This window comes from Heteronotia binoei, chromosome 9, assembly GCF_032191835.1.
Source record: "Heteronotia binoei isolate CCM8104 ecotype False Entrance Well chromosome 9, APGP_CSIRO_Hbin_v1, whole genome shotgun sequence".
NCBI classification, from domain to species: Eukaryota; Metazoa; Chordata; class Lepidosauria; order Squamata; family Gekkonidae; genus Heteronotia; species Heteronotia binoei.
The window spans coordinates 79,367,131-79,381,676 of NC_083231.1; the positions used below are offsets into that span (position 1 = coordinate 79,367,131).

At 47.3% G+C, this 14,546-nt stretch overlaps 1 protein-coding gene across 1 annotated transcript in view; it reads left to right on the plus strand.

Annotated features, from left to right (window-relative positions):
- The window catches only part of ANXA5 (annexin A5), a 30,186-nt gene extending 15,914 nt beyond the window's left edge, over window positions 1–14,272 (plus strand). Inside the window, exons 8-12 of the mRNA XM_060246840.1 lie at window positions 9,746–9,839; window positions 10,325–10,420; window positions 10,827–10,885; window positions 11,758–11,880; window positions 13,217–14,272. Of these exons, the coding sequence (XP_060102823.1) occupies window positions 9,746–9,839; window positions 10,325–10,420; window positions 10,827–10,885; window positions 11,758–11,880; window positions 13,217–13,279 (435 nt within the window). The 3' untranslated portion in view covers window positions 13,280–14,272. The remainder of the gene's footprint in view (window positions 1–9,745; window positions 9,840–10,324; window positions 10,421–10,826; window positions 10,886–11,757; window positions 11,881–13,216) is intronic.
- Window positions 14,273–14,546: the final 274 nt, after the last annotated feature.

Sequence of the window (14,546 nt, forward strand, 5' to 3'; positions counted from 1 at the left end):
TTGATCCATATTGTAAATAGTAGAGCTGTGGCTCCGTGTAACGTTGAGATAAAAAGGCTGAGGAAGAACTAACTATTGAAACAGTGATGAGTCCTTTTAAAAGCGGTTCCTTATTGCCCCCCCAGTCGGAATGAAGAGACAGACACAAGTGTTGGGTGTAAAAACTGGGCCGCTTTATTAAATAACTTATAACCAATAACTGGCAGGGATGGGACCTGAACCCCCTGACCCCGCCTTGTCCAAAGGGCGAGCCACCCTGCCCCCAGCACAAGCCCGCCGTATTTGGGTTGTAGCTGAGCAGCCAGGCCCCCAGCCATTCTCCACCTGGGCTAGCATCAATCCCCCATGGAAAGATCCACCCAGGTGAGGCTCCCCGTGATCTGCATTCCCCGCACTGAGCCATGTAGCCCATCTGCGGTTCATACAGACCACCGCACCAATGGTGCTAGGCCATAGGTGCTCCCCTGAAAACCCTGTGGCCAAACATCCTCCAGCCTGCGACCATATTAAAACTCCTACCACTGAACCTAACACTACCAGGCAGTACAAGGTAGGCGAAAAACACCTCCACATGGACCAATTATGTGAAGGTGAAAAAATTCCTACCTGGCCCCTAATAAGGCGACAGGTTGAAGCCTGTACTGCCAAAGGGAGGGTGGGCGGGCAGAAAGCCAAGAGAACTGCAACGTTCTGGGCGGGGCCGGGGCTTATATAGCCCCGATGCCACGCCCAGCTCAAGACCTGGATACTGGGCCTATTGCTCTGTTGCTCCCTCCTTCCGAGGGGGCAAAGACGGCCCCCAGCCTGAACGCCGGCGAGCCGGCTTGGCTGGGAAGGGGCCGGACCTTGCCCCCCCAGTCGGAATGAAGAGACAGACACAAGTGTTGGGTGTAAAAACCAGGCCGCTTTATTAAATAACTTATAACCAATAACTTGGCAGGGATGGGACCTGAATGGGACAAGCCCTGGGGTCACCCCCTGACCCCGCCTTGTCCAAAGGGCAAGCCACCCTGCCCCCAGCACAAGCCCGCCGTATTCGGGTTGTAGCTGAGCGGCCAGGCCCCCAGCCATTCTCCACCTGGGCTAGCATCAATCCCCCATGGAAAGATCCACCCAGGTGAGGCTCCCCGTGATCTGCATTCCCCGCACTGAGCCATGTAGCCCATCTGCGGTTCATACAGACCACCGCACCAACGGTGCTAGGCCATAGGTGCTCCCCTGAAAACCCTGTGGCCAAACATCCTCCAGCCACCGCCAATGCCAAGCCTCTGCTTAGGCATTAGTGCCGCAACGGACGGCCCAGAGCCGACCGCAAACCCTGCCGTATCTCTTCTAAAAAGGCCTGGTTGCCCAACTCAGAAAGACGAACTCCATCCGGCCGATACAGGTCCGCATTCTCAACCCATATGGCCGGATGTGGGAGAAAAATCCCCAAGCCATCCTCCATGGCTTTCTGAAGGGCCCTATTGGCCTTGTGCCTAGCATGCTCAATCCCGCCAGGTGAAAGGGCACACCTCCAAACCCTGCGTGGCAGCATTGCTGACCACACCAAGATCACTCCCGGTCATCTCCGCTTAATTTCCTGGAGATCGGCCAGCGCCTGCTGCGAGAGAGCCTTCCCTTGCAGCAGCCCCAAGTCGTTCCCTCCCAAGTGAACGACTAGAATGTGTGGGGGAGGTGCCACCCTTTCCCTAAACAGCAGGGGCATAATCTCAGGCCAACGCAGGCCCCGACGACCCAGCCACTCCACAACTGCCCACGCACTGAGGCCCAGCTGGGTGCCCACTGGAGACCGCCTGGCGTGATGGGAAGCCCAGAATACCATGTTGTGCCCGCAGATGAGAATACGACGCCTCTCACCACGAGCCCCAGCACCTGAAAAAACAAACTGTCAGCAACAGATAATTACAGAAGGCAACAAACCGACGCCCGACCACCGACCCCTTAGGTGACCAATGGGCGCACATAGGTTTTATAAGCCGCCGACCGCCACCGGCCAATGTGCCGGATGGTGGAGGGCATGTAACCCATCGTAGCAGCTGTGGAGGCCGCTCCAATTCGGAATGAGTGCGTCCCAAACTTGACGCCCTTTAAACCCAACCTAGCCAGGGCCCTGCTTGTCACGGCCCAAAACTGATATTTGGTGAGGGGGGATCCCTCATCATGCCTAAAGAAGGGGCCCCCAACTTCGCCCCTAAGCCGAGCATTATGCCTGACAGCCTTAACCGGACACAGTTCTGGCAAGGTGCGCTGTCCGATCGTGATGATGGATCCCCTCTGCCGTTGATCAGTCTTGGACCGCCGAATTGTCAAAACAATCTGACTCTGTTCAATTTTGACATCCCCGGCCTGGAGCGCCCTCCCAGAAGTATCAGCTTTAGACTGTACTACCAGCTCGCTAATACGCAAGGCGCTGAAAAAGGCCAACAACGAGGCCGCGTGAAAGTGCCGCCTCGAAAGGGGAAGAACATACACTTGGCCAACTCCCAAACAACCCCTTAAGAACAGAAGGGGATATGGGTTGCCTGGCGTCCACCCGCGGACCGTGCTCCCTAGCCCGGCCCTCCAACATCTTCCTGACCCTGAAATCGCCCATATTCTCCGCAAACCCATGGGCTTTACTAACAAAGGCCAATGCCGCCAGCTGGCCCCTGATAGTTTTCAACCCCAGGCCTCTCCTTTTCTGGTACATGCTAAACTGCATGATGTGAGCTGTCGGAATAGGCCAACAATCCTGCAGTGCAGCGGCACTCCTAAACTCCCGGAATTGAAAAACTGCTCTATCGTATGTCCTTCTGGTACTAGGTGCTAAAGCCAGCTGAATGGCCCTACCGGCTTCTGCTTCCCAAGTTGCCAGAGGTCCAAGGGCATTCGCGCCGGCCGCGGGTCTGCTTCTGGGGCCAATCGCCGAAAACGCTCCATCTGTTGGCGAGATAGAGCGTCTGCCACCCCGTTGCAGACTCCGGGTACGTGCCTTGCCAGGAATAAAATATTCAACAGGAGGCAACGAAGAGTGAATGACCTGACCAGGTTCATTACCAACACTGACTTGGAGGACAAGGAGTTGATAACATGTACTACAGCCATGTTATCGCACCAAAAGAGCACCGAATGGTTGGCAAGCTGCTCACCCCAAAGCCAAATGGCAACCAAAATAGGGAAAAATTCTAAAAATGTCAAATCCCTACAGAGCCCACTTGCCAACCATTCCGCGGGCCATTGCTCCGCGCACCAGTGCCCCCTAAAGTATACCCCAAACCCGCTAGCTCCAGACGCGTCCGAAGAGATCTGCAGCTCGGCTTCGATCTTCAGATCCTCCCTCCAAAAGGAAATGCTGTTAAAAGACTCCAAAAACCCCTCCCAAACCTCCAGGTCTGCCCGCATTCCAGCGGTCACTCGGACCCAATGATGAGGGAGCCGCAACTGACTCATAGCGTCACAAAGACGCCTCAAGAATGCCCTACCTGGCGCCACCACTTTGCATGCAAAGTTAAGGTGACCCACCACCTGCTGTAATTCCAACAATGAAACCTTCCTCTGCCCCCTCAGGGTGGCTAACCGGACCTTAATATCAGCAACCTTATTCTCCAGCAGCCGGGAAGCTTGCTGATGGGTGTCGAGCTCAATGCCTAAAAATGTAAGCACCGCACTGGGCCCCTCGGTCTTCTCGTGTGCCAATGGCACACTGAGTTCGAGGGCTAATTCTTGGAAGGAGTGTAACAACCTGGTGCATTGTCCTGAGCCCGCTGGATCGACGAAAAGGTAGTCGTCCAGATAATGCACAGTATCACTAAGCCCCGTCCTGTCCCTCAACACCCATTCCACAAAGGAACTAAAGCGCTCGAATGCGGCACAGGATACCGAACAACCCATCGGTAGGGCACGATCCATGTAAAATTTCCCTTCAAAAGAAAAACCCAGGAGCTCGAAATCCTCGGGACTGACAGGCAAGAGGCGAAATGCTGACTTGATGTCTCATTTAGCCATCTCAGCCCCAACCCCGCAGCCCCGCACTACTTTGACCGCCTGGTCAAAGGAAGTGTATCGCACTGAACATAATTCCTCAGGGATGGCGTCGTTCACAGACGCCCCCCTGGGGTAAGACAGGTGGTGAATAAGGCGATATTCCCCAGGCGCCTTCTTAGGCACCACGCCCAAAGGAGATACCCTCAACGTGGGTACAGGCGGCGTATTGAAAGGTCCTAAGATCCTGCCCTCATGTCACTCCTTAGCTATCTTGGTCTGAACTACGTGCTCGAGACCCACCACCAAACGGAGGTTAGGAGCTAAAAAGGGGGCCCTTGTCCCCTGGTAAGGAATCCGAAACCCAAAAGTAAACCCATCCCGCAAATACCGGCCATCCGCCTTATGTGGGTACGTTCTCAATAACCTATTGAGTACCTTCAGACAAATGGGGCTGGGCCCCTTTACCAGGGGGCTGCTGTCCGCCGCCGCCCCCGGGGCGCTTACCCCCGGCCCTAGGCTTTGACCTGCTACAGGCGGAGAGGGCGTGAGCCCCACTACAAAGTGGGCACTCGTGTTTAAACTTACAGGGTTTCCTGGGACACACTCCCTTAGATGCGAATTCCCAGCATAACAGCCGGGTTTGAACCGGCTGGCCCGCAGTAACGCGGGCCCCTGTAGTAAACTGTTGTTGTTGCTGTTTTTGTACCAAATGCCCACTATCGGACCTGTCCCCCGCGTTTGGCTTTGCCGGAGACATCAACTGCAGCCACAGCTGCTGGTTGATCTGGTCCCATGGCAGCTCCGGGTTAACGGCGGCCCTCATGTGGAAGGCCTCGTCGTATTGCAGCCATGCCACACCGACGAAATCCGTATATGCCTGGTAAACAATGTCTATGTACTGGAACAGCGTGGCCGCACGGGCCGGCTGCACCCTAGCAATGACACCAGCGTAAATAAAAAATCCGGGCAACCAGTTTGCCCACGTCCTATCCACCTTTCTACGTTTTAATTTTTCTTTTTCCTTTTCATCGAGCTTGTCCTTACTCTTCTTTTCGAGCTCCCTGAAAAGGAGGCTGAACACGTCAACATACTCCCTACGTAGGATTTTTTCACGTGTAACAGCTGTTAAATGATCCCCCAGAGGCAACGAGGTGTCGCCATAAGGAAGGATGTAAAAAGGAATACTGGCATAAGGGTTTGGTGGGTAGTACCACCCACCACCCGGGACACCAGGCCACACCCCCTGCCCTTGAGCATATTGTTGCCCGCCCCAGGGCAAAACGCCAGGGGTGGGCAGGGCAGCGGGGACTGCAGGTGTCGCCACCAGGCCCACCTGCTGGCCAACGGGTGGGAAACCTGAACTACCATGGGGGGCTGCTCCCTGAAGACCCCAAGCCCATGGCAGCCCGGAGCCCCGCTGCTCGGACATCCCGATCTGCCCGATGCCCCAAGCCACTCCTCCCGTTGCTGGCGGGGGGAGGTGCATTTGTATAGGGTCCCACGGCCACCCCTGCACCGGCTGAAGAGGGAGCTTACCACCATCACCCGGGAACACTCCAGCCCCTTCAGGGGTCTGTCGCACACCACCTCCAGTCGCGCTGCCGCTCATCAGCTCTCCCGACGTACCCTCCTCTGGGTCCTCCTCCTGGTCCGGTTCCGGCCGTGGTTCAGGCCCAGGTGGCCCATCCTGTAATGCAGATAAGCGGGCCAGCACTTCTGACTCAAAAGTCAGCCACGCCGACCATCCGGAGGCATGGCGACGCCCCTCCCAAATGGGAGCGCCCATAGCCACCCTTTCCTTCTCCAGGGCCTCCAACTGGTTCATGAAGGCAAGTCGCACCAGCTCCCCTTGCCCCGGCTCCTCAGCAGGATTTATTTGCTGGCCCCGCCCCTGGGATGGGCGAGCGGGCTGCTTTCCTTTGGATCTGCCCTGCCCCTTCTTAGGCACCAGCAGGATGCCCTTATTCAGCCACCAGGCCACGACACTAGCAGCACTTGCCTTCCCCGTTGACCAAAAACTCCCCCAGCACACTCCCACAGAACAATGAAACAGTAGACAAAGGGGTGCTATAATGGTGAGTCAAACCCCTATCCACTCGCCCAGCCCAGGGAAAAGGAAAGCCCAGTCCAGCCCTGAGCAGCCGCCCAGAATCCAACAGGCTCAACGTACTTAGCGGGGGGGGGGGGGGCGCAGAGGAAAAACTGACTGGCAAAACACAAGCTTCGGCACTGCACTGCACACCTTTAAAACAGGGAAGGTGAGCTCAGGCTACCCTGGCCTGGTGGGGTGGGGGTGTGGGGAAGATATTAACCACCCCCAAGGACCCCGCACTCCAGTTATGATTACTAAAAGTTGTAGGCCCAGACTCCTTGGAAGCAAACAAAATGGCCACCGCGCGCTTTTAAACTCCCTTGCCGCCCAAATGAAAGGCAACTGTCTTAAAATGGCCGTTGCATGCGAACTGCCCGTTTAAAACCCGCTGCGCACTTCACCCGGTCCCAAGGGACGAAGAGCAGCTGGCCAGCGCTCGCGCTACTCAGCAGCCGCTTGCGCTCCGTTGCCGCCAGCGCCACACAGCCTCCCGCTCTTCCGACTCCCCCCAGGCACCGTCCACGCCGAAGGCCCGTTCTCCGCGCGATACACACGTGGCTCTCCGATCAGAGACCCAAGAGAACTGCGATGTTCTGGGCGGGGCCGGGGCTTATATAGCCCCGACGCCACGCCCATCTCAAGACCCGGATACCGGGCCTATTGCTCTGTTGCTCCCTCCTTCCGAGGGGGCAAAGACGGCCCCCAGCCTGAACGCCGGCGAGCCGGCTTGGCTGCGAAGGGGCCGGACCTTCTCTCTGTACCATCACGGGTGGAACACTAAGAAATTAAAGACTTCACCCACGTCTTCATGAAGTCCTATTTGAAGAGGCTGTTATTCTCTGGGACTGTTGAGAGACTTTGTGGGAAAAATTTCAAGAATATTCAGAGTTCTGTTTTTGTTTAATTTTACTAAAAACGCATATTTACACGCTTTGCGTGAAAGTTTATTGCTTGCGGTGGTTATTTTATATCGCTTGTCTTCCTTCTATTGGCTGATGCTCCTCCCCCTCCTGGTCCCCTGGGGAAGGAAGGACAGAGCCAGAGCTTCCTTTGCCTAATTCCCTGGATCCTGTGAAGCACCTTTAAGCCCAATGTGTTCTAATGTTTTAAGCATGTTTTATTTTAATTTTTCTTTTTTAAAAAATCCTCAATTGTGTTTGTCTGTGTCCTTTATAAAATTTGTTTCTCTTCTACCTGGCATTAAACTGTATGACACACATGGCCCAGCTTGACAAGGTCTCATTTATGTCAGATCCGGCCCGCATAACAAATGAGTTTGACACCCCTGAAGATGCTGGGAATTTAATCCTGCTAGCAGGAGTTGGGGTAGATGATCTTAATGTATCTTTTCAAACCATACCCAGGACAAGCAACATTAATTTGGTTATAGATTAAAAAAGGATCATGCAATTGGAGTCAAATATAAATATGCAGTCTTTTTGGTAGAGCATTCTATTAAGAAAAGAGACACAACGAGTCATTGACATTTATGTGTGAACCATTCCTATGTCAAGAAACAGGTTTAATGGATGGTACTTGGTAGATAATAATGTATTATCATTCATAAATAATTATACTTATAACTGATTGATATCCACTTTCAGCCATTCAGATTAATGGTGTGCATCAGCAGTCATTTGGTATTAGAGGCAATACAAGTTAACAAAGTCGATTGTAGTTTGGGAAAATTGAAATCTGAAGGGGAAAAATGAAGTCTGGAGTTCTAGATGTGACAGTTTCAGATGGGTGTTTTAAACTTTTTATAACCTCCAAAACATTAACATCTGTGGTTGTTGCCTCAGAGAAAATATATTCTATGCAAAGCTTATGGTTGATTTGGTTGATTTTTTTCATTTTACCAATACCTGGTATTTCATTTGGGAAATCATATTGTAATTCTAAACAGAGGAGCATGAATGTTAATCTTGACTGACCCATATAACCAGGAACCCAGAAATTGGTTTCCCATGGTCTGTCTACTAAGCTTGTACAGCTGCAAGAATGAGCCATTCCTTGTCTATAAGTTGAAAATGGGTGAGGGAGTTGATTCTTACATACAGCTTCAGAGGTCCAAAGCCATTCTTCCCAAAACTGGTGGAGGCCAACAAGTGGCTCACTCCTCTTCAACTTACATTTGGGGAGAAGGTGGAGAAGCTTATGCATAACATCAGAAATGATATCTCAGTTCTCAAGGTTATGCACCATTTTGATCACTATCAAGGCCAGCCAAAATTTGTGGATATGTATATAGCTGCTAGGAGCACAGATTTCAAGATTTGATGCTATCCTTTTGAATATACTGTATTGTTCAGTTGAACATGTCATGTATTTTAGAACGGACGGCCATGAAAATTATTCATTATCTATGTTAACTCCATTGCAATTCAACCAAGATGAATTCAAAATTGCAGCAGTTTAATATGAGCAAACCAAAATGTTGGTGGCAGCTAACTCCTGTTCCTCAACAACTACTGATGATAACTGGGATAGAAGTAACCTGGCAGTAATAATATTTCTGTGTAAAATAATTCAAGAATGGTAGCTGTGTTAGTCTGTTACGGCAACAACAAACAAAATGTTGACTTTTAAGTTGCCACAAGATCACAGTTTTGTGAGGCTATAGAATTTTTTTTGCATAAATACAGTGCGATTGGTGGATTTAGGCTTTTTTTTGCCACCCATTATAGATATATGGTACAGTTATTGTTTAATCTGTGATCTACTTTATTAAAAAGGCAGTGTTGCACAAACCAGCAGTGCCAAGAGTTGAGTCCCCAGCCCAATTTAAGAGACTCAACAGCCAGAGTTCTAGGTGAGGTGATCTGGAGATCCTTTTGTTGTGTATTGATAGCAAAGATGAAAACCAACTCTTGTCTCCCTATACCAACAATCATCCCTGACTTTTTCCTCAGCTTTCCTTCATAAAACATAACATATTTATACAATTTTGATAACAAAACAGGCCTAGTTGATTGGTCACGAAGTTCTAGCTTCTAGTCTTTTGGTGCACCTCATTGGTCCAAAGGACGCTCATCTCTGTTCTTAGAGATAGATCACCCAGGATGAGATCATTCCCTGGGGGGGGGGGCTCCTTTGATCCATACGCCAATGATAGTTCACTGGTATTAGGACGGAACTTTGTGGTTTTCTAAGTCAGGGATGTTCTTTGTTTGGATATTTGGCCCAGTTCCAGAAAATGTGTGAAAAGCAGAGCTTCTACCATTGCAGGGTTGTTATGACCTTTCAGGCTGGGGTGTCTCTCTGGAGGTAGGGAGATTGTTTTCCTTTACAGAGGATGTTTACAGAACATAGTCTTCCATACTCTGTCTAGCTTCAGCTAATGGAAAAATTCAGTTCTTTATTTTGAAAAGGCTTTGTAATATGCTCAATAAGAAATCATATCTTTCTTCTGGAAGACTTAAGGCTAAGATCATAGCCCATTCAAGTAGGATAGAATAATACTGATTCATGTATGTTAAGGCGGGCTCTATGATTAGAGTTAGTATAGTATGTTTGGCCCCCTGTGCATGTTCTAGTGCAAATCTGAGTCGACATTCTACAGCAGCTTCTGTGTTGTGGCTGAATATTTTCACTCTGTCAGTAGCTCTATTCTGAATACACAAAAAACTTCCACCTGTTGTTTTGACAAAGAAAAATTTTGGATATTTTTCCTTTGGATCATAACAGGAGCTGTTTAGAGCTGGTGAGCTGAAATGGGGAACTGATGAAGAAAAGTTCATCACCATCCTGGGAACACGAAGTATTTCTCATTTAAGGAAGGGTCAGTAGAACGAAATTTTGGACTGCTTGACAGAAACTGTGGCCTTCTTGGTTGGTTTACTGTCCTCTGATGGGCCAGCTATACTACTACTTGTTGTCTTCTGTTTTTTACAACCATTTCACACATTGCAGTGTAAGCATCAATGTTGCCACTGAGTGTATACTCAACAGAATCACAGTCTATCCTAGCCCTTCAATGCATGTCTGCTAAACATGCTTTCAGAGCCTTTTTTTGATCACATTCACATGCCACTTTAAAAAAGCTTAAGGTGTATATCAAAATACTGTAATGTATGGTAAGGTCCTTTTGTGGGACTTTACCACTCCAGTGGAGTTAGGGGACTGCCAATTTGAATGCCGTCTCACCTCAGCAGTGGCTATTGAGATGTAGCTTGACATTTAATTATGTGCTTTATTGTGCTTGCTTGGAGAAGCTGAACAAGAGTAACTGTAAATAACCAGCAAAAATACCTGTTTGTTTTTCAGTCTTTGATAAATACATGACCATTGCTGGCTTTCACATCGAAGAAACTATTGATCGTGAAACTTCTGGGGAGCTAGAGAAGCTGCTTCTGGCAGTTGGTAATGAATGCTCATCCTACCTATGCACTGTGTTTGTAAAAACTGCAAGTGAGGTTTTGGAAGAAACTCCAGTATGATGTGTCCATTGAAGGAAAAATGATGTGCTGTCTTTGGTAACCTGATTAACGGCCTAAGTGGAGGAGATGCTTCCTTTTTAAAGCTTGTGATCTTAACGCCTACTCCTAGCCATCAAGATGATTAGGTCTGTGTATGTTTGGCCATGTGACTTGTAACTACATTTAATCTGTGATTGGATGAAATATCCATTTCTGGAAACTCTGAAAATGATAGAAAAGTTCTCTCACTTGTTCTGGTACAGAAATGATGAAGCAGCTTGCAGTCTTTTATAGCAATATTTCACTATGCTTTGCCTCATAAACACAAATAAATTTTTTAATTCCCCCAGTGAAGTGTGTCCGAAGCGTTCCTGCATATTTTGCTGAATCGCTGTTTTATGCAATGAAAGTGAGTGACTTTCTTTTTTTAAAAAAGGGAAATGTTTGTTATATTCACATTTTGTTTTCTGTTGTCTAGTGCTCATCCAAACTAATCTTTTGGTTTGTTTTCTTCTATCCGAGTATTTGAATAGCTGATTCCTATGTCTGTTTACTTAGAAGCACATCAGCCAAGTGTACGTAGGACTATTGCTTTAGTTTTCTACTGGAAATACCAGGAGAAAAGTGTGTGTATGACAAATATTAACAGAGAATTCCAGTTCTATTTTATGTGTGCAAGTACAGAATCAGAAAGTGATAGTTATTGATAATTCTGAAATAAAATGACGTGATGCCATCAGCAATAAATAATGTTTTGGAGGATACCAGCAAGAGAACAAGCCCCAGATATGTTGATATCTGGATCAGTGCCTTCTGCTTAATTTGTACCAGTTTCTCTTCCTTTCTTCCAATTCTTAATGGACAATCACATGTGTAGCTTCTACTAATTCATCTCCTTGGAGTCTGTCTTCATTTACTGACAGTTGACTAACTTTGATGCAAGTATTTTCATCTGAATGATGAAATACTGCCCTTGAATAGAGCCTGCCAAGGTTCCAGTCAAATATTTTGCTTGCCATGGAATATTAATAAGATGTTTATTGACTGGCAGCAGATAGTCTGTTCTTCTGTGTGAGAAATTTTTGTTTTCAGCTCATTCATGCATTCCCTCCCCCTCCCCCCAACACTGGAAAAACTTTTCACCACTTGCCAACAACATAATTATAAAAGAGATGCTGCTAAAAACCCACTGAAATCTGTGAGACTTGGCAATGCATAGACTAAGTTGGGTCATAACCTTTAGTGGATGGCATCAAATGGGACACCCTTTGTTTTTTTCAGGGAGCAGGTACTGACGATGACACCCTGATCAGAATCATAGTTACAAGAAGTGAAATTGATCTACTGGACATCAGGCAGGCTTTCAGAAGAGATTTTGCAAAATCTTTGTACCATGCAATTCAGGTTAGTCATTTATAAATAAAATTGATGATTTCAGTTTCTAGCAGTTAATACTGTCAGTCTATGCAGCCATTTTCTCTCTTTTTTTGGCTTTGAAATTGTCACAAAACCATTTGCAAAAATAAAGAAGGTATATCACAGCATTTGTATTGGTGCGTCCCCATCTGCAACACTTAATGCTGATTGAGATCCATTTGCTATGTTTGGGGTTATATCATCTTACATAGAAGTACTCTGGCTTGACTGATTTGTGGTAGGCTTCCCAATCCCCAGGTCCCAGCGAGGGATTCCCCAGTTTTACAGGCTTCCCCCCCACCCCCAGCCAACTGGCCGGAGGGGGCAAGCCTCACCCCCCACAGACACCATTTACCTCTAGATCTCGGACAGGTTTAGAAACCTGCAAATAGGTTCTGTTTCAAAATGTGTGCGGGTGCCGTTAAATAAGAGCAGGAAGCAGGAAGTACTTCATTGGGAAGGGTCAGCAGCAGACCTCGTTAAAGCAGAGTCCCTCCTTTTGTTTTGCTTTCCTCTTTGGTTTCAGAGCAAGTAAGTGTGTTAGGGTTGCCAATCCCCAGGTGCGGGCAGGGGATCTCCGGTTTGGAGGCCCTCCCCCCACTTTAGGGTCATCAGAAATGGAGGAGGGGAGAGGGAAATGTCTGCTCGGCATTTCATTATTCCCTATGGAGACTTACTCCCATATGAAATAATGGAGAATTGATCTGTGGGTATCTGGGGCTCGGGGGGTGGGGGGAGGTTGTTTTTTGAGGTAGAGGCACCAAATTTTCAGTATAGCATCCTGTGTCTTTCCCCAAAATACCTCCAAGTTTCAAAACGATTGGACCAGGGGGCCCAATTTTATGAGCCTCAAAAGAAGGTGCCCCTATCCTTCATTATTTCCTATAGAAGGAAGGCATTCAAAAAAGATGTGCAGTCCTTTTAAAAGTGATGGCCAGAACTCCCTTGGAGTTCAATTATGCTTGTCACACCCTTGCTCCTGGCTCCACCCCCAAAGTCCTCAGATATTTCTTGAATTGGACTTGGCAACTCTAATTTGTGTGTTGGGCTTCATCTTTGGAATGGTCACTCGCTAAAGGTCGGGTTTGGAAGTATATAGTCTGTAAGTGAAAGTTTGAAAGTATATAGTCTGTGATATGGTTCTCTGTATTTTTGTATGTGTATTGTAGACAATGAATCACTTGCCAGAGACCTTTTAGAAACATTTCTGAATGGATAGTCATACCAATGGATTTCCTGTGATGGAAAAGCTGTTATTTGGCAAGAATTTTCCTTGGGATTTACTGATGACTCATTGCCATTTGATCTTGTGTTTTATTTGTAGAAAGATACATCTGGAGACTACAAGAAAGGCCTTTTACTGCTCTGTGGTGGTGAAGATGACTAAGGACAGTGGACAGAAGGATAGCATCTTATTTCCTGCCTTTTGGCACTTTCCCTTTCTACAACTAAACTGTATACTTGCATTTTCAGTTGTAGCTCCCTTTGCATTCCAGTTACTATCCTTATTGCCAGATTCAATGTATATTAATGTTAGCAAAGTGACCACCGCCTCATGCTGAACCTCCCCCCCATCCCAAGACTGCCATTTTAACTCACAGTACTGCCTCCCTCCCATTTGCTTCAATTACAGAAGTCTAGATTTTACATTTTATTAAGAAGTTCATATGAATATCCTTAACCTCAGGGGTGGTCAAACTGGCTCGAGAGCCACGTGTGACTCTTTCACACATATTGTGTGGCTCTCGAAGCCCTCATTGCCCTGTCAGTTAGCTTGGAGAAGTTATTTGTCTCTTTAAATTGCGTCTCCAAGCCAGCAGGTGAACCTCACGATTCAAGCCAATCTGCAACATTTTTAGCCACACAACCTGGTGGCTTGGAGAGTACATTTAAAATTAAAATCCCTTCCTTTCCACCTCTCCCCATCTATTTGTCTTTCTTCCTGTCTTGTGACTCTCAAACATCTGACATTCATGTCTTGGGGCTCTCAGACATCTGATGTTTATTCTATGTGGCTCTTATGTTAAGCAAGTTTGGCCACCCCTGCTTAATCTGGGAGTTCATATGAATATCCTTATCAAAAAGACATTTTTAAAAGTGCCTAATAAATGTACCCTTTTTTGTATAACTTAAAACCATAAACATGTTTTTTTTCATGTTCACAGAGGTAAAACACATTCCATTAACCAAATCCAAGCACTTAGTAATTTGAGCTGTAGTTTCAGTCTTTATTTATAGCTTCTACTGATGGCCTTACAGATGTGAACTATGCATGACCTGTCTCAATGTATTGTATTTGGTGCTGTTAAAAGAACTAAAGCAGTAACTGAGTTGTCATTTAAAATGTAAAGGACCAATAAAATAATGTGCATTGTAAAAATCTGTAATTTATTACGCAGTTCTTCAAAGTGTCTCATTTTTTGCATAGATTCTTGTTTAGTTGTTAGTTCAGCTCCAACCAATAGAAATCTTATTTATCATCCTGTAATTTATTGAACATTTAACTTCTGTATTTCAACTCAAAAGGTAGAAATTGAATTTATTTTTTTAAAAATCACACTTGTTTAGGATGCTCAATTCTTATCACATTCTGCTTTTTTTGTACTTTCACAGAATTGTATTTAATATCCAGTCTGAGTTACTGGAGCCCAGCA